The sequence below is a fragment of the Nycticebus coucang genome, chromosome 22, assembly GCF_027406575.1.
Source record: "Nycticebus coucang isolate mNycCou1 chromosome 22, mNycCou1.pri, whole genome shotgun sequence".
NCBI classification, from domain to species: Eukaryota; Metazoa; Chordata; class Mammalia; order Primates; family Lorisidae; genus Nycticebus; species Nycticebus coucang.
This window is the reverse complement of record NC_069801.1, coordinates 56,573,755-56,589,516: the sequence shown is the minus strand read 5'-3', so window position 1 is coordinate 56,589,516 and position 15,762 is coordinate 56,573,755. Positions and strand designations below refer to the sequence as shown.

The 15,762-nt window shown below is 47.8% G+C and overlaps 1 protein-coding gene across 11 annotated transcripts in view; it reads right to left on the bottom strand.

Moving 5' to 3' along the window:
- Positions 1–15,762, bottom strand: part of FGGY (FGGY carbohydrate kinase domain containing) — a 433,138-nt gene that overhangs the window by 200,012 nt on the left and 217,364 nt on the right. For all 11 annotated transcript variants that reach the window (XM_053575373.1, XM_053575374.1, XM_053575375.1 and 8 more), the window contains one exon: positions 8,738–8,866. In XM_053575373.1, coding sequence (XP_053431348.1) covers positions 8,738–8,866 — 129 coding nt within the window. The remainder of the gene's footprint in view (positions 1–8,737; positions 8,867–15,762) is intronic.

Here is a 15,762-nt window from a genome sequence, read left to right as displayed (position 1 = left end):
TTTATTTTCTCAGCCATATACAAAATAATGAGAAAGTAAGTAGAACCTTCTGGCCAAAAATTCCCTCTGAATACCAGGTAAGATTCTGGAACTGATGAGAGAATTAGGGATTTGCTTAAAGTCAGGGGTTCTGCACATAGGAACTTACATTGGATCAAGACCCTCTTCTCCACAGCCAGGAATTGTGGTGCAGGTGCCTGTAGTCCCAGCTACTTGGGAGGCTGAGGCAAGAGGACTGTTTGAGCCCAAGAGTTTGTGTTGCTGTGAGCTATGATGCCACAGCACTCTACTGGGGGCAACAAAGTGAGACTGTCTCAAAAAAAAAAAAGACCCTCTGCTCCATTTCCCAGGTGGTACATATTCCATTGTTTAATGTAAAACCTGCAGCAAAGCAGATGTGGAGAGGTGGCAGGGCACACAGAGGGTTGACAGCCAGCCTTTCCTGGTCCTGTAACCTTAGGCAAATCCCTTTACCTCTTCAAGTGTCAGTTTTCTCAATCATTAAAGGGAGGTAAAAATCCCTTTCTTGTTCCTGGGGAGGTGGTTTGATGGCACCTCCCTTTGGCAAGTCACTACAAAAATGAGACCAATATCAGCATTAACAAAATTAATCAACAGAATTAAAATCAACATTAATATTATTAATCTCTCTACTACACAGCCAAAAACAGGTATTTATCCCATCCTCCCTATGGTCCAATACAACTGGCCTCATTCCCTACAAATGATGGAATACCCTTTATTAAATTCACTTTCCCATTCGGGGTTTCAACTTTCTCGTCTATGAAATGAATCTAGAAACGTACCTACCCAGAAGAATGTTAAATATTAATAGAAGCTCTATCTTCAGTCACAGATATAAATTTGCCTTGGTGTAGGTAAAGTCTAAGGAAAGTAAGGCACAGACATACCTAGACACATAGAAATGTATAGATGGGGTAAGTAAAGGAAAGCTCATAGGTCCTGCAGTAGAAAGACATGGACCCAGAACCCCCCACATCATCATTTATTAACTCTCCTTGAGCAAGTTATTAAGCCTTGATGTCCCTGTATGTTAAATAAAGAAAGTAATGGCAGTCTAGTGTGGCTATGAGCTAACAATAGTGATTATCAACGTATCTAGCAAAACGCTTGGCACAGAGTAGGTGTTCAATAAATGGTAAGAGAAATAGAAATGGCTGCTTTGAACTCTTTGGAAGGAACATGAATACTAGCTGTTTTGATTACTACCAGCTTTGAGGGATACTCGTTGACGCTTACTGTGGACTGTGGCAACAAAACAAAGAGACTTACTCACGTGTGGCTTAGGAAAACCAAGGTCAATTCAATAGCCACCTGTGATATTGGCTGTAGCCATAAATGAGATGTAAAATACAGACCGAATAACATACTCAGGAGTTATTCTCTTTTCCTAATTTGGGGGTGGCAAAGCACAGTGGGAGGCAGGGGCTCTGGCCAATGAATTAGGACATGTGAATTATAAATTCAACTCGGACAGTAAATTGCTGGGGTAACTTTTGATGACTCATCGTTTTTAAGACCTTGGTTTTCTTATCTGCAAATTGAAAAATGTGGTATAGAAAATATCCAAGCAACCTTTTAGTTCTATGATTACTCATTATCCAAACAGGACTGTATGTATCAAACTCAGAATGTTCTTACTTCCTGGCAGCTTCCCAGCTGTATATACTGAAATTTGTAGCACAGACTTAAAAAGGGGTGAGACGGTGAAGCTGGCTGTAGCCCCAGGGCCCTCGATTGTTCCCAGCTTCTAGCCCTGGGGAAAAGCCTGGTCTCCCAGTTAAAGCCCAGCCTTCACAAGTCCAGAGGAACACATCACTCCAAGGATGCCTTGGAGCCCGAGGACAGGAAACCTGAAATTATCCTTCCCCCACACACCTTCTCTGGCCCTCCACATGAGTGGCTGCTGGGGTCACAGGCAGCGGTGGTTCTCATTAAAACCAAACCTCAACTTAAAACAATAAACTTGCAATCTCATTAACAAATTCCTCCTCTCTCTTTCTGATCCCCTTCCAGGATGCCTGGAATTGCCCTTGCTCTATCTGCTCAGGGACTGGCACAGCTTTTCTCCTTCCAGATTCCTGTATCTGTGCTTCTAATTCCCTCCCTTATTTCTCCCAGCCCGTCTGCCTCTGGACCCAGCTCCTCTCTCTGTGATAAGCTCCCTCCTGCCCCCAGCTTTTGGGTGAAGCCTGGGCCACAAGCTCAGCTTTGCTTTGGTCCGATTTGCCTGCTTGGCAGCTGTGTGTCACTACTACTTCAGACTCTTATGTCCTCAGTGCCACCTTGTCCCCCCAGGTTGTCTCCTCTGGGTACCAGAAGGCCATTAGAACCAGACACTAAGACTGAGAGTCCTCAGCAGGGTGGGGCCTAGAAATGTGCATTTTTTTTAAAGATACCCTTGCCTAGATTTAGTAATCTCTATTTTTGGTTTTTTAAAATTCTCTCATATTTGTTATTTTAATCATGAATGAATAAGTGATTTGCTGGGGACTGAGTGCTGGATGATGGGCACAAAGGTGAACATGTTTTGGTGGGGACACTGAAACAGGTGGACACTGAAATGGTGGTTCAGACACACAGAGCAGGGACTGACTGATGTTGTTCTAAGAATGGGGTTGAATTTGAAGAAATTTCCCAGTGGTAGTAACTGAGTGTTGAAGGACAAGTAGCAAGAAAAGAGGCAGAAAGTGTGTGGCGTATGGAAAGCAGGTAGTAGGTCCCATGAGGCTGGGCTCTCACTAAGAAAGGCAGGTGGGGCCCATCCTGAGCTCCCTACTTCTCAGGCTGCACTTCTGCCTTCTTATTTCACAACTACTTTTACAGAAGAGCTAATTTCACAAAACATATGTTAACAAATTGCTAATACATTAGCAAACCCCTTATTTGGCGTTGCTTTTCGGCTTCTACAGAAACAAACTGAATTGATGCAGGGAACTAACATCACTGGAGGTGTTTCAGGATAGAGTCGGGTTTCTCAGCTTCCATGACATTTCAGGCTGGATAATTCCCTGTTTTAAGGGGTTACCCTGAGCACGGCAGGACGTTCAGTGCGATCTCGGCCTCTACCCATCACATGCCAGCCTTTCCCCAGATGTGATAAAACCTTCTCCAGGTACTGCCAATATTCCCCTGGGGGTAAAAAATCTCCTCTGGTTGAGAATCACTGCTCTATAGAGAAAAAGAAGATGAACTCTGGACTCAGGCTCAAGTTCAGATCGTGCTATGACACTAGATACATGATTCTGAAATGCTGGTCTCTCTGCCTTCAGTTCCTTCATGTACAGAATGGGGACATAACCTCTGCCTCAAAGGACTATTGTGAGGACCTAGAGCTAAAGCGCATGCCGTGTCGGGCAGAGTACTCTGAAGAGAGAGCGAGAAAGAAAAGGTCGGAACAGTGGTGGTGCCAACAATAGGGGTGTCACAGCTCACAGCAACTTCCAGCTCCTGGGCTTAAGCGACTCTCTTGCCTCAGTCTCCCAAGTAGCTGGGAGAACAGGGGCCCACCACAACGCCCGGCTATTTTTTGGTTGCAGTTGCCACTATTGTTTAGCAGGCCTGGACCGGGTTAGAACCTGCCTGCCTAGGTCTAGGTGGCTGGAGCCCTAACCACTGAGCTATGGGCACTGAGCTAATACTGTTCTTATTAATGACGTTGATAATATTACTTCATTGTTATAAATGAAGACTGATTGAAATTTACAAGTTGCAAGAGCATATAAACATCACTTTACCAAGAAGCAACCACCAGGCAGGAAACTTTGCAATTACATTATTGGACATGACTTCCTCTAGTAATCCTTTGTCATTCTTCAAGTCTCAATTCTGGGTGCATTTTATGTTTTCCCTAAGCCATCCATTCTTGGCACAAATAATTATAATTGTTCATCTAGTTGTCTGTTTTCTTTACTAGACTATAAATTCCTGCAAGTCCACTTCTCTATCATATTCACCTAATAATGGCGAATTCATCAACTAGTAAAGTGGGTCATTTATAAATATTAAAAGACTTTTCTTCTAGATTTGTTACTTGCTGAGGTGAAATTTTAAAGAGTCAAATTCAAGAGTAGAGTGGACCACATTTTAACAGATATGCCATTCCTCATAACACTCTGCGGTCAGGAGGTGTGTGTTTAAATCAGGCACTGACCACCTAAGTGTGACTTTCAGAAACTCAGGCAGTCTTGTGAGCTTCGACTGTCTCATTTGATGAACAGAACAAAATAATAGTATGCACACAGTTGCTTTGAGAATAAAGTGTAAGACTACAAATATAGATCTAAGCTCAGGTCTATAACCCTCTGCAGAATTCCTGTCCTAACTTCACTACAGAGTTGCTATGAGAAGTAACTTCTACAGTGAACACAGGTGTGTTCATGAACGTGAAGTCTACAAATGTGAGAGATTTTTGCTAATAAGTGCTGCGTATTTCTTGGTCAAACGTGCTACATATAGTATATATACGACTCACAAATAAATACTCCCCTAAAATAAAGTTATCTAAAGTTACTGCCTGTCTACCCTGTTCTAGAACACTGGTAATGGTGAGACAAGAAATTGGCATGTTTTATTGCTCCACTGGCACAAACTCTTATTTTCTTCTAGGAGGGCATGGACCTGATACCCCATTGCAAGATTGGCTAAATAAATCCTTCTGCCTTAAAAAAAGAAAAGAAATTCCAAATCCTCATGTTGGCTTGACGCTGCAACTCAGATGAGTGGTTTAAACCAATTCCACATCTGGCCTAGATGAACGATTTAAGCCAGTTCAATATCTGGCAAAGAATACAGTATTAGTAATCAAAGAGTCACGTTAAACCCAGGCATAAAGTTTGTGCTTGGCCTAGACCTGCTAACAGAATGAAAGCAAGAAAGACAGAGATTTCTGGACCTCTAGGAATACATAAACTTTTGCTCCTGGTGAACTGAGCCAGGTATGCCTACTGCATGAGAGCGTATTGTATCTCTTGATAGTAATATTCACCACTCCTGGAGGGAACACCATTGGTTCATTCACTCATTCACTCATTCACTGATCGTGCATATGTTAAGGATCCTCCATTTGCAAAGAATGATGCAGGCTGATACATACAGCAAGGTGCTAAAATAGTTGACAAGTTAGTAGATGCGATGGTGTTGTGCACACAGCCTGCCAGTGCAAGACCCTGTGGGAATAAGCAGGAAGGTGCTCATGTTGGCTCAGAGAGGCAGGGAAGGACTCCCAGTGGAGACGGCACAGCAAGTGCTCCTACTTTTGTGAAGTTTGATGGACAGTCAGGAGTTGGTCAGACAGATAAGAGAGGAGAGGGGCCTGAAACAGGAATCAAGTTGTTATTGCCTTTGGGGACAGTTGGGACGCTGGCGCCAAGAACAGACCTGGAACAAAGTTAATGTTATTTTTATAAGCTAGAAAAATATCAGCAGCAGGAGCCCTGGCCAGAACCACCCCCACAAGTGCAAACAAAGCTCCTCCTATCTTCAGGCTGCCTGCTGGAGAACTTACTAACCAGCACCTCAGGAACAAAATGTTCTTTTATCATTGAGTTTTATTCTCACAAAGCCCCTCCTCCTTTTTCCAGAACTGGAAAATCATGAGTGGAGCTGTTCTTATTTCTTTGACCTTTATTCTCCCTTCCCAGGTTTTCCAGGGATATCTCTCTAAAGCAGAGTTGACCCTTCCTGTGGGCCAGAATCTGGGGTCTGAGCCAGTCACACCAAGTCAGCTCCTCAAGGGACCACAGTAGTTGGGATCTGTTTGTGTGACATCTGGCTAGGATCCAATTCTGACGCCAAAGCTGGGTTCTCACATGACACATGGAGATCTCTTTGCACTGAGCTCCGAGGCTGTTGCTGACCTTGGCCTATACAGAGTCTTAAAGGCGTGAATCCCTTATTCCATTGCGGGGAACCAAAGCAGGAACATCAGGGCAGGGTCCATGAGGGCAGAGGGAGCCTGGAAGCTTCGGGTTCTTGTACAACTGCCAATCAACAGGAAGACGTGCCCTGATGGACACAGCCTGCCAGGGAGAAACTCAGGGACCTTCCATTTATGAAGCTCCTACTTTGTGTGAAGAAACCAACAAGAAATGCCTCCTCTGTGCCAGACGCTCTGCCAGCTGCTTTAACTCTGTATGTCATGAGTTCTCATAACCATCCTGGGAGGGGGCACTACTGTTACTGTCTCTCACTGCAGAAGAGCAGACGAGATTGCTGAGAGGCACCATATTTGTGGGCAAACAGGAGTTTAAATCCAGCTCTCCAGACTCTGTGTGGAGTGCCCTCAAAATGGCATCACGGTATGTCTCTGGGAGTTAGCTGTCCCAAACCAATACTGTTAAGCTACAGTCATGCCAGCCCAGGGGAGAACAAAGAGAATTTTCTCTCCAAAAAGAGTAGAGTGGCTTGGCACCTGTGGCTCAAGCGGCTAAGGCTCCAGCCACATACACCTGAGCTGGTGGGTTCAAATCCAGCCCGGGCCCGCCAAACAACGATGGCTACAACCAAAAAATAGTCAGGCATTGTGGAGGATACCTGTAATCCCAGCAACTTGGGAGGCAGAGGCAGGAGAATCACTTGAGCCCAGGAGTTGGAGGTTGCTGTGAGCTGTAATGCCATGGCACTCTACCCAGGGTGACAGCTTGAGGCTCTTAGAAAAAAGATGGGGTCATTTAGCCGTCTCCCTTCCTGGAGGGCACAAGTACTGGATAGATGTGAGAAGGTATGTTCTGGCACATCCCTTAGGAAAGCTCTAGGAAACTGACAAGGAAACCACGGGTCCCCAAGGGGCAAGCCCTCTTTCTTTCAGCGTGCGGTGGTCCCAGCCAAGTACTTGTCATGTGGAGGGAGGTGGACTGAAACTGTCATCCCAGGGATAATTGACGAAGCATGATGGAGAAAGTTTCCCTGGCCTCACACATAATCTGGAATGTCAGGATTGCTAGGAAATAAGGATACTCCCCATGTGTCTAGACCTCAAGCTCTCTCTATAAGTCTAATTAAAATCCCAAATCGTGACATTCCAACCAAAACCACACATTGCTCGCAATGAAAGGTGTTTGGAGAAAAACACCTTTGCCCATAATCGGAACTACATTACAGACCATTCAACCAACCCACACGTTATCAGGTGTTTACTAATTCTCTAATAACCGTGTTCCATCCTGAGGGCATAAAGATGAGCAGGACGGACAAGCCAGGCATAGACAATGCCGTATCTACAAAAGTCCTTGTACTGTGCTGAAGAACAAGACACTGCTTAGTATTCTGCAGAATAAGGAAACAGAGTGCCCTTTACTCTACAGGTTAAGACCAGTTCACCTTAACCTTGCCTCAATGTGACTTTACTCATTATTCAATGAATAAATTAATCTAGCGCCTGTAAGAACCAGACACAGGGCTTGGCATGAGAGATACGAGAAAAATAATAGGTGTGTATAATATTCCTCCCCTTGAGGGGGTTCACAGTCTAGTGGAAAAGACAGATAAACAGAAATTACAGCACAACGTGATAATTTCTTGAAATAGTTTGCTAAAAGAACAATTTAGAGAACTTTTAGATTATGTCTGAGTGTCCCATAGAGGGCAATGCAGAGAAGAAAAGCACATGACATGCATCTTCGGGTTAGAGAAGCAAGCGGCAGGGGGAGCGAGGACCAGTCGCTACGGGCAGAGCGCACCTGACAGAAGTCACTGCAAGGACATGGTGCTGGAGGCGTGAGCCAGTGCGCATCTCCTGGCTGTGGGATAAGTATGAACTGGACTACCCTAAGGCTTTTGACTGTGATCCACAGTAAGAAACTCCTTGTCGTCAAGGCACGAATACCCATGCACATCCACGTAAACTGGGAGCACAGCCGGGCAAAGCAGCGCCGACCCTATGACGTGCAATATGTTCTCAGTCGTCCTGCCTGTTCTCTTCCACTCCATTCTGAAAATTCGATGGTCGTGTCCTGCTAAATTGATGTCATGAATTATTACAAACCACAATGTTAAATAAAACATTGTTAGAATGAACAGCTAGGAAAAAAATATATGGTTAGAGTTGAAATGAGAGCTACTGAGAATCAACTACCAAAAAAAGAGAAAAACACTGCAGTGAGGATGAAGAAGATTATACACCAAACCTCACTGGGATTCTTTGTTTCACTGTAATTTTCCCACGAAAATCTGGGGAAGAGACTTTGTTTTTCTTTTGTTTTGTTTTAAATTCGCTGTCCCCTAGTACCAGGCCTGGCCGCTGTTAATGCTCCGCTGGTATTTGATGAACAAATGCATACATGGGTGACAGGCCCGAGAGTTACGCCGGGGATGAAATAAAGACTACAACCAAATGAATATAGGACAGAGCCCAGTACATTATGGCAATAAATCTATTAGACTTAAAAGAGTTTTGGAGAACCACTAGAAAAAAATAGGTAAGTACACCAGTTGGAAATCAATGTACCTTTTTCAAATTTTCAGTAAGTAAAGAACCATCCAGACATTCATTCAAATATATTTTGCCATTATTATCTATCAGAAATTAATAAAACTGCAAATTCTATATTTGATGAACAGTTCAATTAATTCTGTCCAAATGCCTAACTGTAAAAGGCTTTTCATTATTGTATCTTCGAGCTCTAGTCCTTGACCTTTGCTTTGAGACAGGAAAGGCCTGTGTCAGGCTCTGGGGACTACACCATTTGAACACCACAGACATGGATTGAGGAGTTACCTAGTCCTCCAGCATGGGCGTCAATGAGAGAAGCTGCCACTGCAGTTCCCACAGGAAGGCCAAGGTCTTTGGCTGCCTCTGGCGTGAGCCCATTTCCAAGAGACGCTCCAGGAGGCAGCACTTGGTTTCCTGGGTAGAGAGGAGAAAACAGAAAGACCCATCAGTTTGAAATTCACAACAGCAAAGGGGGTTTTCTTAAGAGAACCCGTTTGCTTTCTCCCTTCTTCCTCTGTATTTTCCCAACTTTGCCAAGATAAAAAACCATATAACCATGAGGAGTGCCTTTGTTTATCAGGTGAGTCAGGCGCCAGACTGGGTATCTGTAGTCATTCTGTGGGATGCTTTAAATCAGGAGCACTAAGGCATCATGCAAACCAGAGAAAGAGTCTATTTAGTGGGAAAGTCTAAAAAGAACACAAACACAGTAACCTCTTGAAAACCAGGTTAAGATCCTAAACTAAGGCAGTCCCCAGGTCACAAACCTGATGGGTTCTGCAGGTCTACCCCTAAGTTAAATTTGTACTTAAGTTGGAACAGGAACATTTACCTATTACCTGGAATAGCATCCATTGGTGAGTGTGAGTCTTAAGTCAGTCAGATGTTTGTAACTCAGGGATTCAATGGAATAGCCTCCATTTGTAAGTGTGACTTGTACATAAGTCAGATTTTTGTAACTCAGGGACTACCTGTGCTCCAAATGGGCTCCCAGCATAGTAGCTCTACCAGCACACATCACACACACGTGCACACACACTCCCTAGCAGACACATACTCCTCAGGAGGTTGAAAAAACTTAACTCTTGTTGTTGCCTCCTGTCCGAAGACAAGGGGATGAAGTATTTTGTACCAACAAAGAATGTGTTAATAGTTTTTCTCAGCTGTAAAACACAGTGCAGTCTAAACCTTCCAAACTTTACAAGTGTGCTACTTGCACAACCATAGGACACAATTTAAACCATGTTCTCTGGAGCTAAGCAATGCAGGGACCCTGACATTTCAAGTGACCTCGAATTTTTGCTATCAGTCAGGCCTTCAGTTAAGAATTAATTGACTGACTTGCTTTGCGGGGGCGTTGTGGGGCTGTAGAAGACAGTCCTTGCCCCAAACCAGTTAGGAAGGCGAGATAAGGCCACAGGGAACCACATAAGTGAGACAAGAATGAAATGATCCATCTGCTGCCAGGTGTTTCACTGAGCCTGAACCCTCCTCTCCCGTCCCCCGAGAAATTCCGTAATGTAACAAGTACTCTGCACTGCAGGGAGGGGATAGGGGCAGACCCATGTACATACTAAGATCTCTTTGGGCCCCGAGATTCTAGAGCTCAGAATGCACCATTGGCAATTTGCTCAGTGCTAAGACGTTCCTTGCCAAGTGCTGGAAGAGATGCTGTAGGACCTCTGGAGGTAGAGGTGAGAGTGGAGGTTGAGGGGAGGATCAGATGGTAAACAGCTCAACCAGCCTCCTCTAAATGGAAACAAAGCACCTCCACAATACCCACCACTTTTTATTCATCTTAAGTAATGAGTTTCTATCTATAATGTAATATGAAAAAAAAATGGTTGGTAAGAAGAGAAGACTGAAACCACTGCGGTGGCTTCTAGAGCCTCACCGTCCAGTATGGTGGCCACTAAGTTACACGTGGACCGAGCACTTGAAATAAGGCTGGAGTAACGCAGGGCGCTACATTATTCATGTTATTAAATTTTATTGAATTTCAATTGCAATTTAAAAACTGATACTCAATTCAGTTACTGAAACACTTCAAGTGTGTTTGCAACAACTTGGAAATGCAAATCTACTTTTTCAATGTTAATTGAGGAAATTCAATCAGGTATTTCCAATGAAAATCTAGTATCTGAATTGAGAGGCAGTAAGTGGAAAATACACACCAGATGTCAAAAACTTAGTATGGAAAAATGAAGGTAAAAATTTAATAATTTTTATATCAATTACATGCTAAAGTGATAGTTTGGATAGTAAGTTAAATAAGACATATTAAAATTATTTTCATGTACTTTTTTATTTTAACATGGCTACTGGAAAATTTTAAATTACATGCTGTATTTCTATTGGACGGTGCTGGTCTGGAGGATAAAGCTAAGACTGATAAACAGCGGGGAGTAGAGCAGAACACCTCTGGTCTGTTTAGAATGCCAGGGTGGCTGAAACCTGGAAGCGAATAGTGGCCTTGGCTCTGGACAATAGTTTAATTATGTCACTATGCCTAGTATCCAGCACACCAGAGACATGATTCCCGTGTGCAGGGTACTTTTGTGCCAGGGACAGTGCTAAGGACATAGCCTGCCTTCTCTCACTTCCTTTTCATGATCGTTTTCTGGGAGAGTACAACAGGAACTGGACTGTTCCCATTTTACAGAGCGATGGGAAGGTTGAGATTTAGAGGAAAAGGAAATCCCCCCCACCCCAGTTACACAGCTTAGGAGCTGAAGGCAGGTCACGGATTCTACACTAAAACCAAAACCTGTGCTCCTATTTACTGCATTTGCATTACCTTTTGAGGCAGATACTGTTTGAAAACGTGTTCTGGATGCAGGAGAGTATCAACAGACGTATTTAATAGAACAAGTATCATGTACATGCAAAAAGTAGGGCCATTTGCAAATCATGCCCACTAAACTGAGTTTGTTTTTTTTTTTAAAGGCTAATTTTCATTAAAAGGTCAAAATGGAAACTCGGCTCCACCTTTATCCCCAATGTACACAAACATAAAAGGTGTAACCTTCATAAAAAACGGTTCCAGACAGGAAGATTAGCAGGGTGGGGCATTCCTGGAAGTCTCTCTACAGTAATTTAGAAAGAACCCTTAGCTGATAAAGGAGCTTAATTTGATTCTGTGTCCTCTGGGCTCAGAGAGTGACCTGGGCCTTCTGGCAGGAGATCTAGGGTCTGATCATACGGTGTAGCATCATAAGTAGCTTTCTCAGCAGAGGTAGCATCTTAAGGACAAGAAGAAAGGGAAAAGGGGGCTCCTAAGGAAACTATCAGGAGTGGGGTGGGGCTGAGGGACAGAGAGGCTGGAGGGCAGTGCACCCAGGTGGTTGAACTTAACCATAAAGACCACTGTGAACCACTGAGGAAGGAGGAAGGTGATTGATTAGATCTGTGTTCTTTTCTGACGCGCTCTCCGACAGACAGCAGACTGGGGATGGGGAAAAGGCTGTGAAGCTATTTTGGTCATTAAAGAGAGAAAAGGCAAGGGCCTTCATTAAGGTGTTGGTATTAATAACCAAGACAGAGGAATAGGCAGACATGGAAATTCTGCAGAGCACGAAATGACAGGTCATAATAATGTTGCTCTGACATGGGTTGGATGGAGGAGACAAGAGATGCCACCGCCCAGATTCCCCCAAGGATGGGGTGAGACTCCAGCTGGCAGCTGTTCCAAGGCCTGCCCTCGCTCAGAGGCCACCCGTCCATGGCCATGCCCTTCCCAGGGTGGGCAGCACCTGGTGACGCAGCACAGCAGGGGGCAGAGAGCTCTGGTGGGCACCCCTCCGCGCAGAGGGCGCTCTCCAGGCTGGCCACGGTGTCTGCTGCGGGACAGCAACCTGGCTCTACCTCCCCTCCACCCTCCTTCCTTCCTCCTCCCGCACGTGAAAAAAACACCTTGTACCCCCAAATCTGTCTCAGTCCTGGATCCGGCGAACCCGACCTAGGGCCGTTGAGTCCAGCAGCGGTGGAGGAGGGAAAATGAATACACACGAAGATAAACATCCCGTCTCTCAGCTGGAACCACAGCCTTCAAGAAGAGTCTGTTTGGACCCCAACCAGGAAGGAGTGTTGTTTACCTAGAAACCAAAAGGAGCCAGCCCGGCATCAGAAAGGATGGGAGAGACGGGTGACAGTCCCGGAGATCTCACCCCGTGGAACCGCACCTGACCTTCAGCCTCCAGAGGGGCAGCGTCAGGGCCTCTCAGTAACGCCTCCTGGCATAACACGTGTTTGCCTTTTCTTTCACCAAAAAATAAAATGATTCATAGCACGTGCTTATAGCTAATCAAAACTTCACCGCCTGAACAGCTGCGGTCTCTGCCCACAGCCCTCCACGCCTCCCATCCACTCACGCACGCAGCGCTCACGCACGCACCCGCTCACACCCACAACCCCTCACCCCCACCCCTCACACCTCACGCACACAACCCCTCACGCCCCACCCCTCATGCACACAACCCCTCACGCCCCACCCCTCACGCACACAACCCCTCATGCACGCACCCCCCTCACCCCTCACACCCCACTCCTCACGCACACAACCCCTCACGCCCCACCCCTCATGCACACAACCCCTCACGCCCCACCCCTCACGCACACAACCCCTCACGCCCCACCCCTCACGCACACAACCCCTCATGCACGCACCCCCCTCACACCCCACTCCTCACGCACACAAACCCTCACGCCCCACCCCTCATGCACACAACCCCTCACGCCCCACCCCTCACGCACACAACCCCTCATGCACGCACCCCCCACAGCCCTCACACCCCACTCCTCACGCACACAACCCCTCACGCCCCACCCCTCATGCACACAACCCCTCACGCCCCACCCCTCACGCACACAACCCCTCATGCACGCACCCCCCTCACCCCTCACACCCCACTCCTCACGCACACAAACCCTCACGCCCCACCCCTCATGCACACAACCCCTCACGCCCCACCCCTCACGCACACAACCCCTCATGCACGCACCCCCCACACCCCTCACACCCCACTCCTCAAACACAGAACCCCTCACGCCCCACACCTCACGCACACAACCCCTCACGCCCCACCCCTCACGCACACAACCCCTCATGCACGCACCCCCCACACCCCACTCCTCACGCACACAAACCCTCACGCACGCACCCCCTCACACCCCACACCTCACGCACACAACCCCTCATGCACGCACCCCCCTCACCCCTCACACCCCACTCCTCAAGCACACAACCCCTCATGCCCCACCCCTCATGCACACAACCCCTCACGCCCCACCCCTCACGCACACAACCCCTCATGCACGCACCCCCCTCACCCCTCACACCCCACTCCTCACGCACACAAACCCTCACGCCCCACCCCACACCTCAAGCACACAACTCCTCACGCCCGCACACACACAACCCCTCACGCACGCACCCCCTCACAACCTACCCCTCACGCACACAACCCCTCACCCTCACCCCTCACGAACACAATCCCTCACGCCCCACACCTCACACCCCACGCCCCACCCCTCACGCACCCCCTCACGCACACAACCCCTCACACCCACAACCCCTCACACCCACAACCCCTCACGAACACAACCCCTCACACCCACAACCCCTCACACCCACAACCCCTCACGCACACAACCCCTCACGCCCACAACCCCTCACGCCCACAACCCCTCACGCCCACAACCCCTACGCCCACAACCCCTCACGCCCACAACCCCTCACGCCCCACCCCTCACGCACACAACCCCTCACGCCCCACCCCTCACGCCCACAACCCCTCACCCCCACCCCTCACACCTCACGCACACAACCCCTCACCCCCACCCCTCACACCTCACGCACACAACCCCTCACGCCCCACCCCTCACGCACACAACCCCTCACGCCCCACCCCTCACGCACACAACCCCTCACGCCCCACCCCTCACGCACACAACCCCTCACGCACACAACCCCTCACGCACACAACCCCTCACGCCCCACCCCTCACGCCCACAACCCCTCACCCCCACCCCTCACACCTCACGCACACAACCCCTCACCCCCACCCCTCACACCTCACGCACACAACCCCTCACGCCCCACCCCTCACGCACACAACCCCTCACGCCCCACCCCTCACGCACACAACCCCTCACGCCCCACCCCTCACGCACACAACCCCTCACGCCCCACCCCTCACGCACACAACCCCTCACGCCCCACCCCTCACGCACACAACCCCTCACGCACACAACCCCTCACGCACACAACCCCTCACGCCCCACCCCTCACACCCACAACCCCTCACCCCCACCCCTCACACCTCACGCACACAACCCCTCACGCCCCACCTCTCACGCCCGCACCCACTCACATAAGCTTCCGTTCGTGTCTTCTAACAAACGTCCAACAACAGCGTAAGTCTGTCCCACACGGATTTCCATCTACCGCGCGCCAAGGTCAAGATGCTGGTGTACGTGTGAAAGAGGCGCCTCTGACCTCAAAAGGCTCCCCCTGCGGTCTGGGACAGGGAAGGTGCAAAACCCTCCAAGCCCCTTAGGACCCCGTGGAGGATGCTAGAAAGGGGCCATGTGCACGGTGTTCCCAGGGACGTGAGGCTGGCCCGGAGAGTGACTGACATCGTCAAGGCGAAGGTGACTGAGTCCGGAGCGGACTGCTGGTGTCCCTGCCAGCACGCTTTGGGGAAACTGATGACAGAGGGTCCAAAAGCGGGGTCCTGAGGAGCGTGGCGTGTCTCGGGCCTTCAGTACATTAGCAAAAAGGGCACCTGGAGGATCGGCTGGACAAGAGAGAGGCAGCCGAGGACCCCGGGCATGGCCAGGCTAGGAGGCCCTGCCCGCGGCAGCGCGGCTGTCACTGTCCCCATGGGTTTATAGGATAAACTTACAGTGTGCAGAAAGGATAGGAAGGAAAACAGTTTTTATCTTTAAAAAAAAAATCAACTGAAAAATGTAGGCTGCAAAACATTATGTAAAGTATACCTTCCTCTTCCTTTTTTTAAGAGCAAAGAAGGCAGACGGATGGTTTGTGACAACACATAGGGGCTTAACAAATACAGAAATTAGATTTTCTGCAGGTGGAGAAATTATGGGGTTTTTTTCTTTTCATTAACCTATAATTTCTAATTGTTCTACTTTAAACATACATTTCCTGCGCAATATTTCAAAGTGTTTCCCCATTAAATCTGGTCAATGCGAGTAAGTTAGGGTTCACCTATTCAGCAGAACCCCACGTAGTCATTAAAATGAATGAGGCTGAATTAGGTATGGACTCGGAATGTAGTCAGGATAAA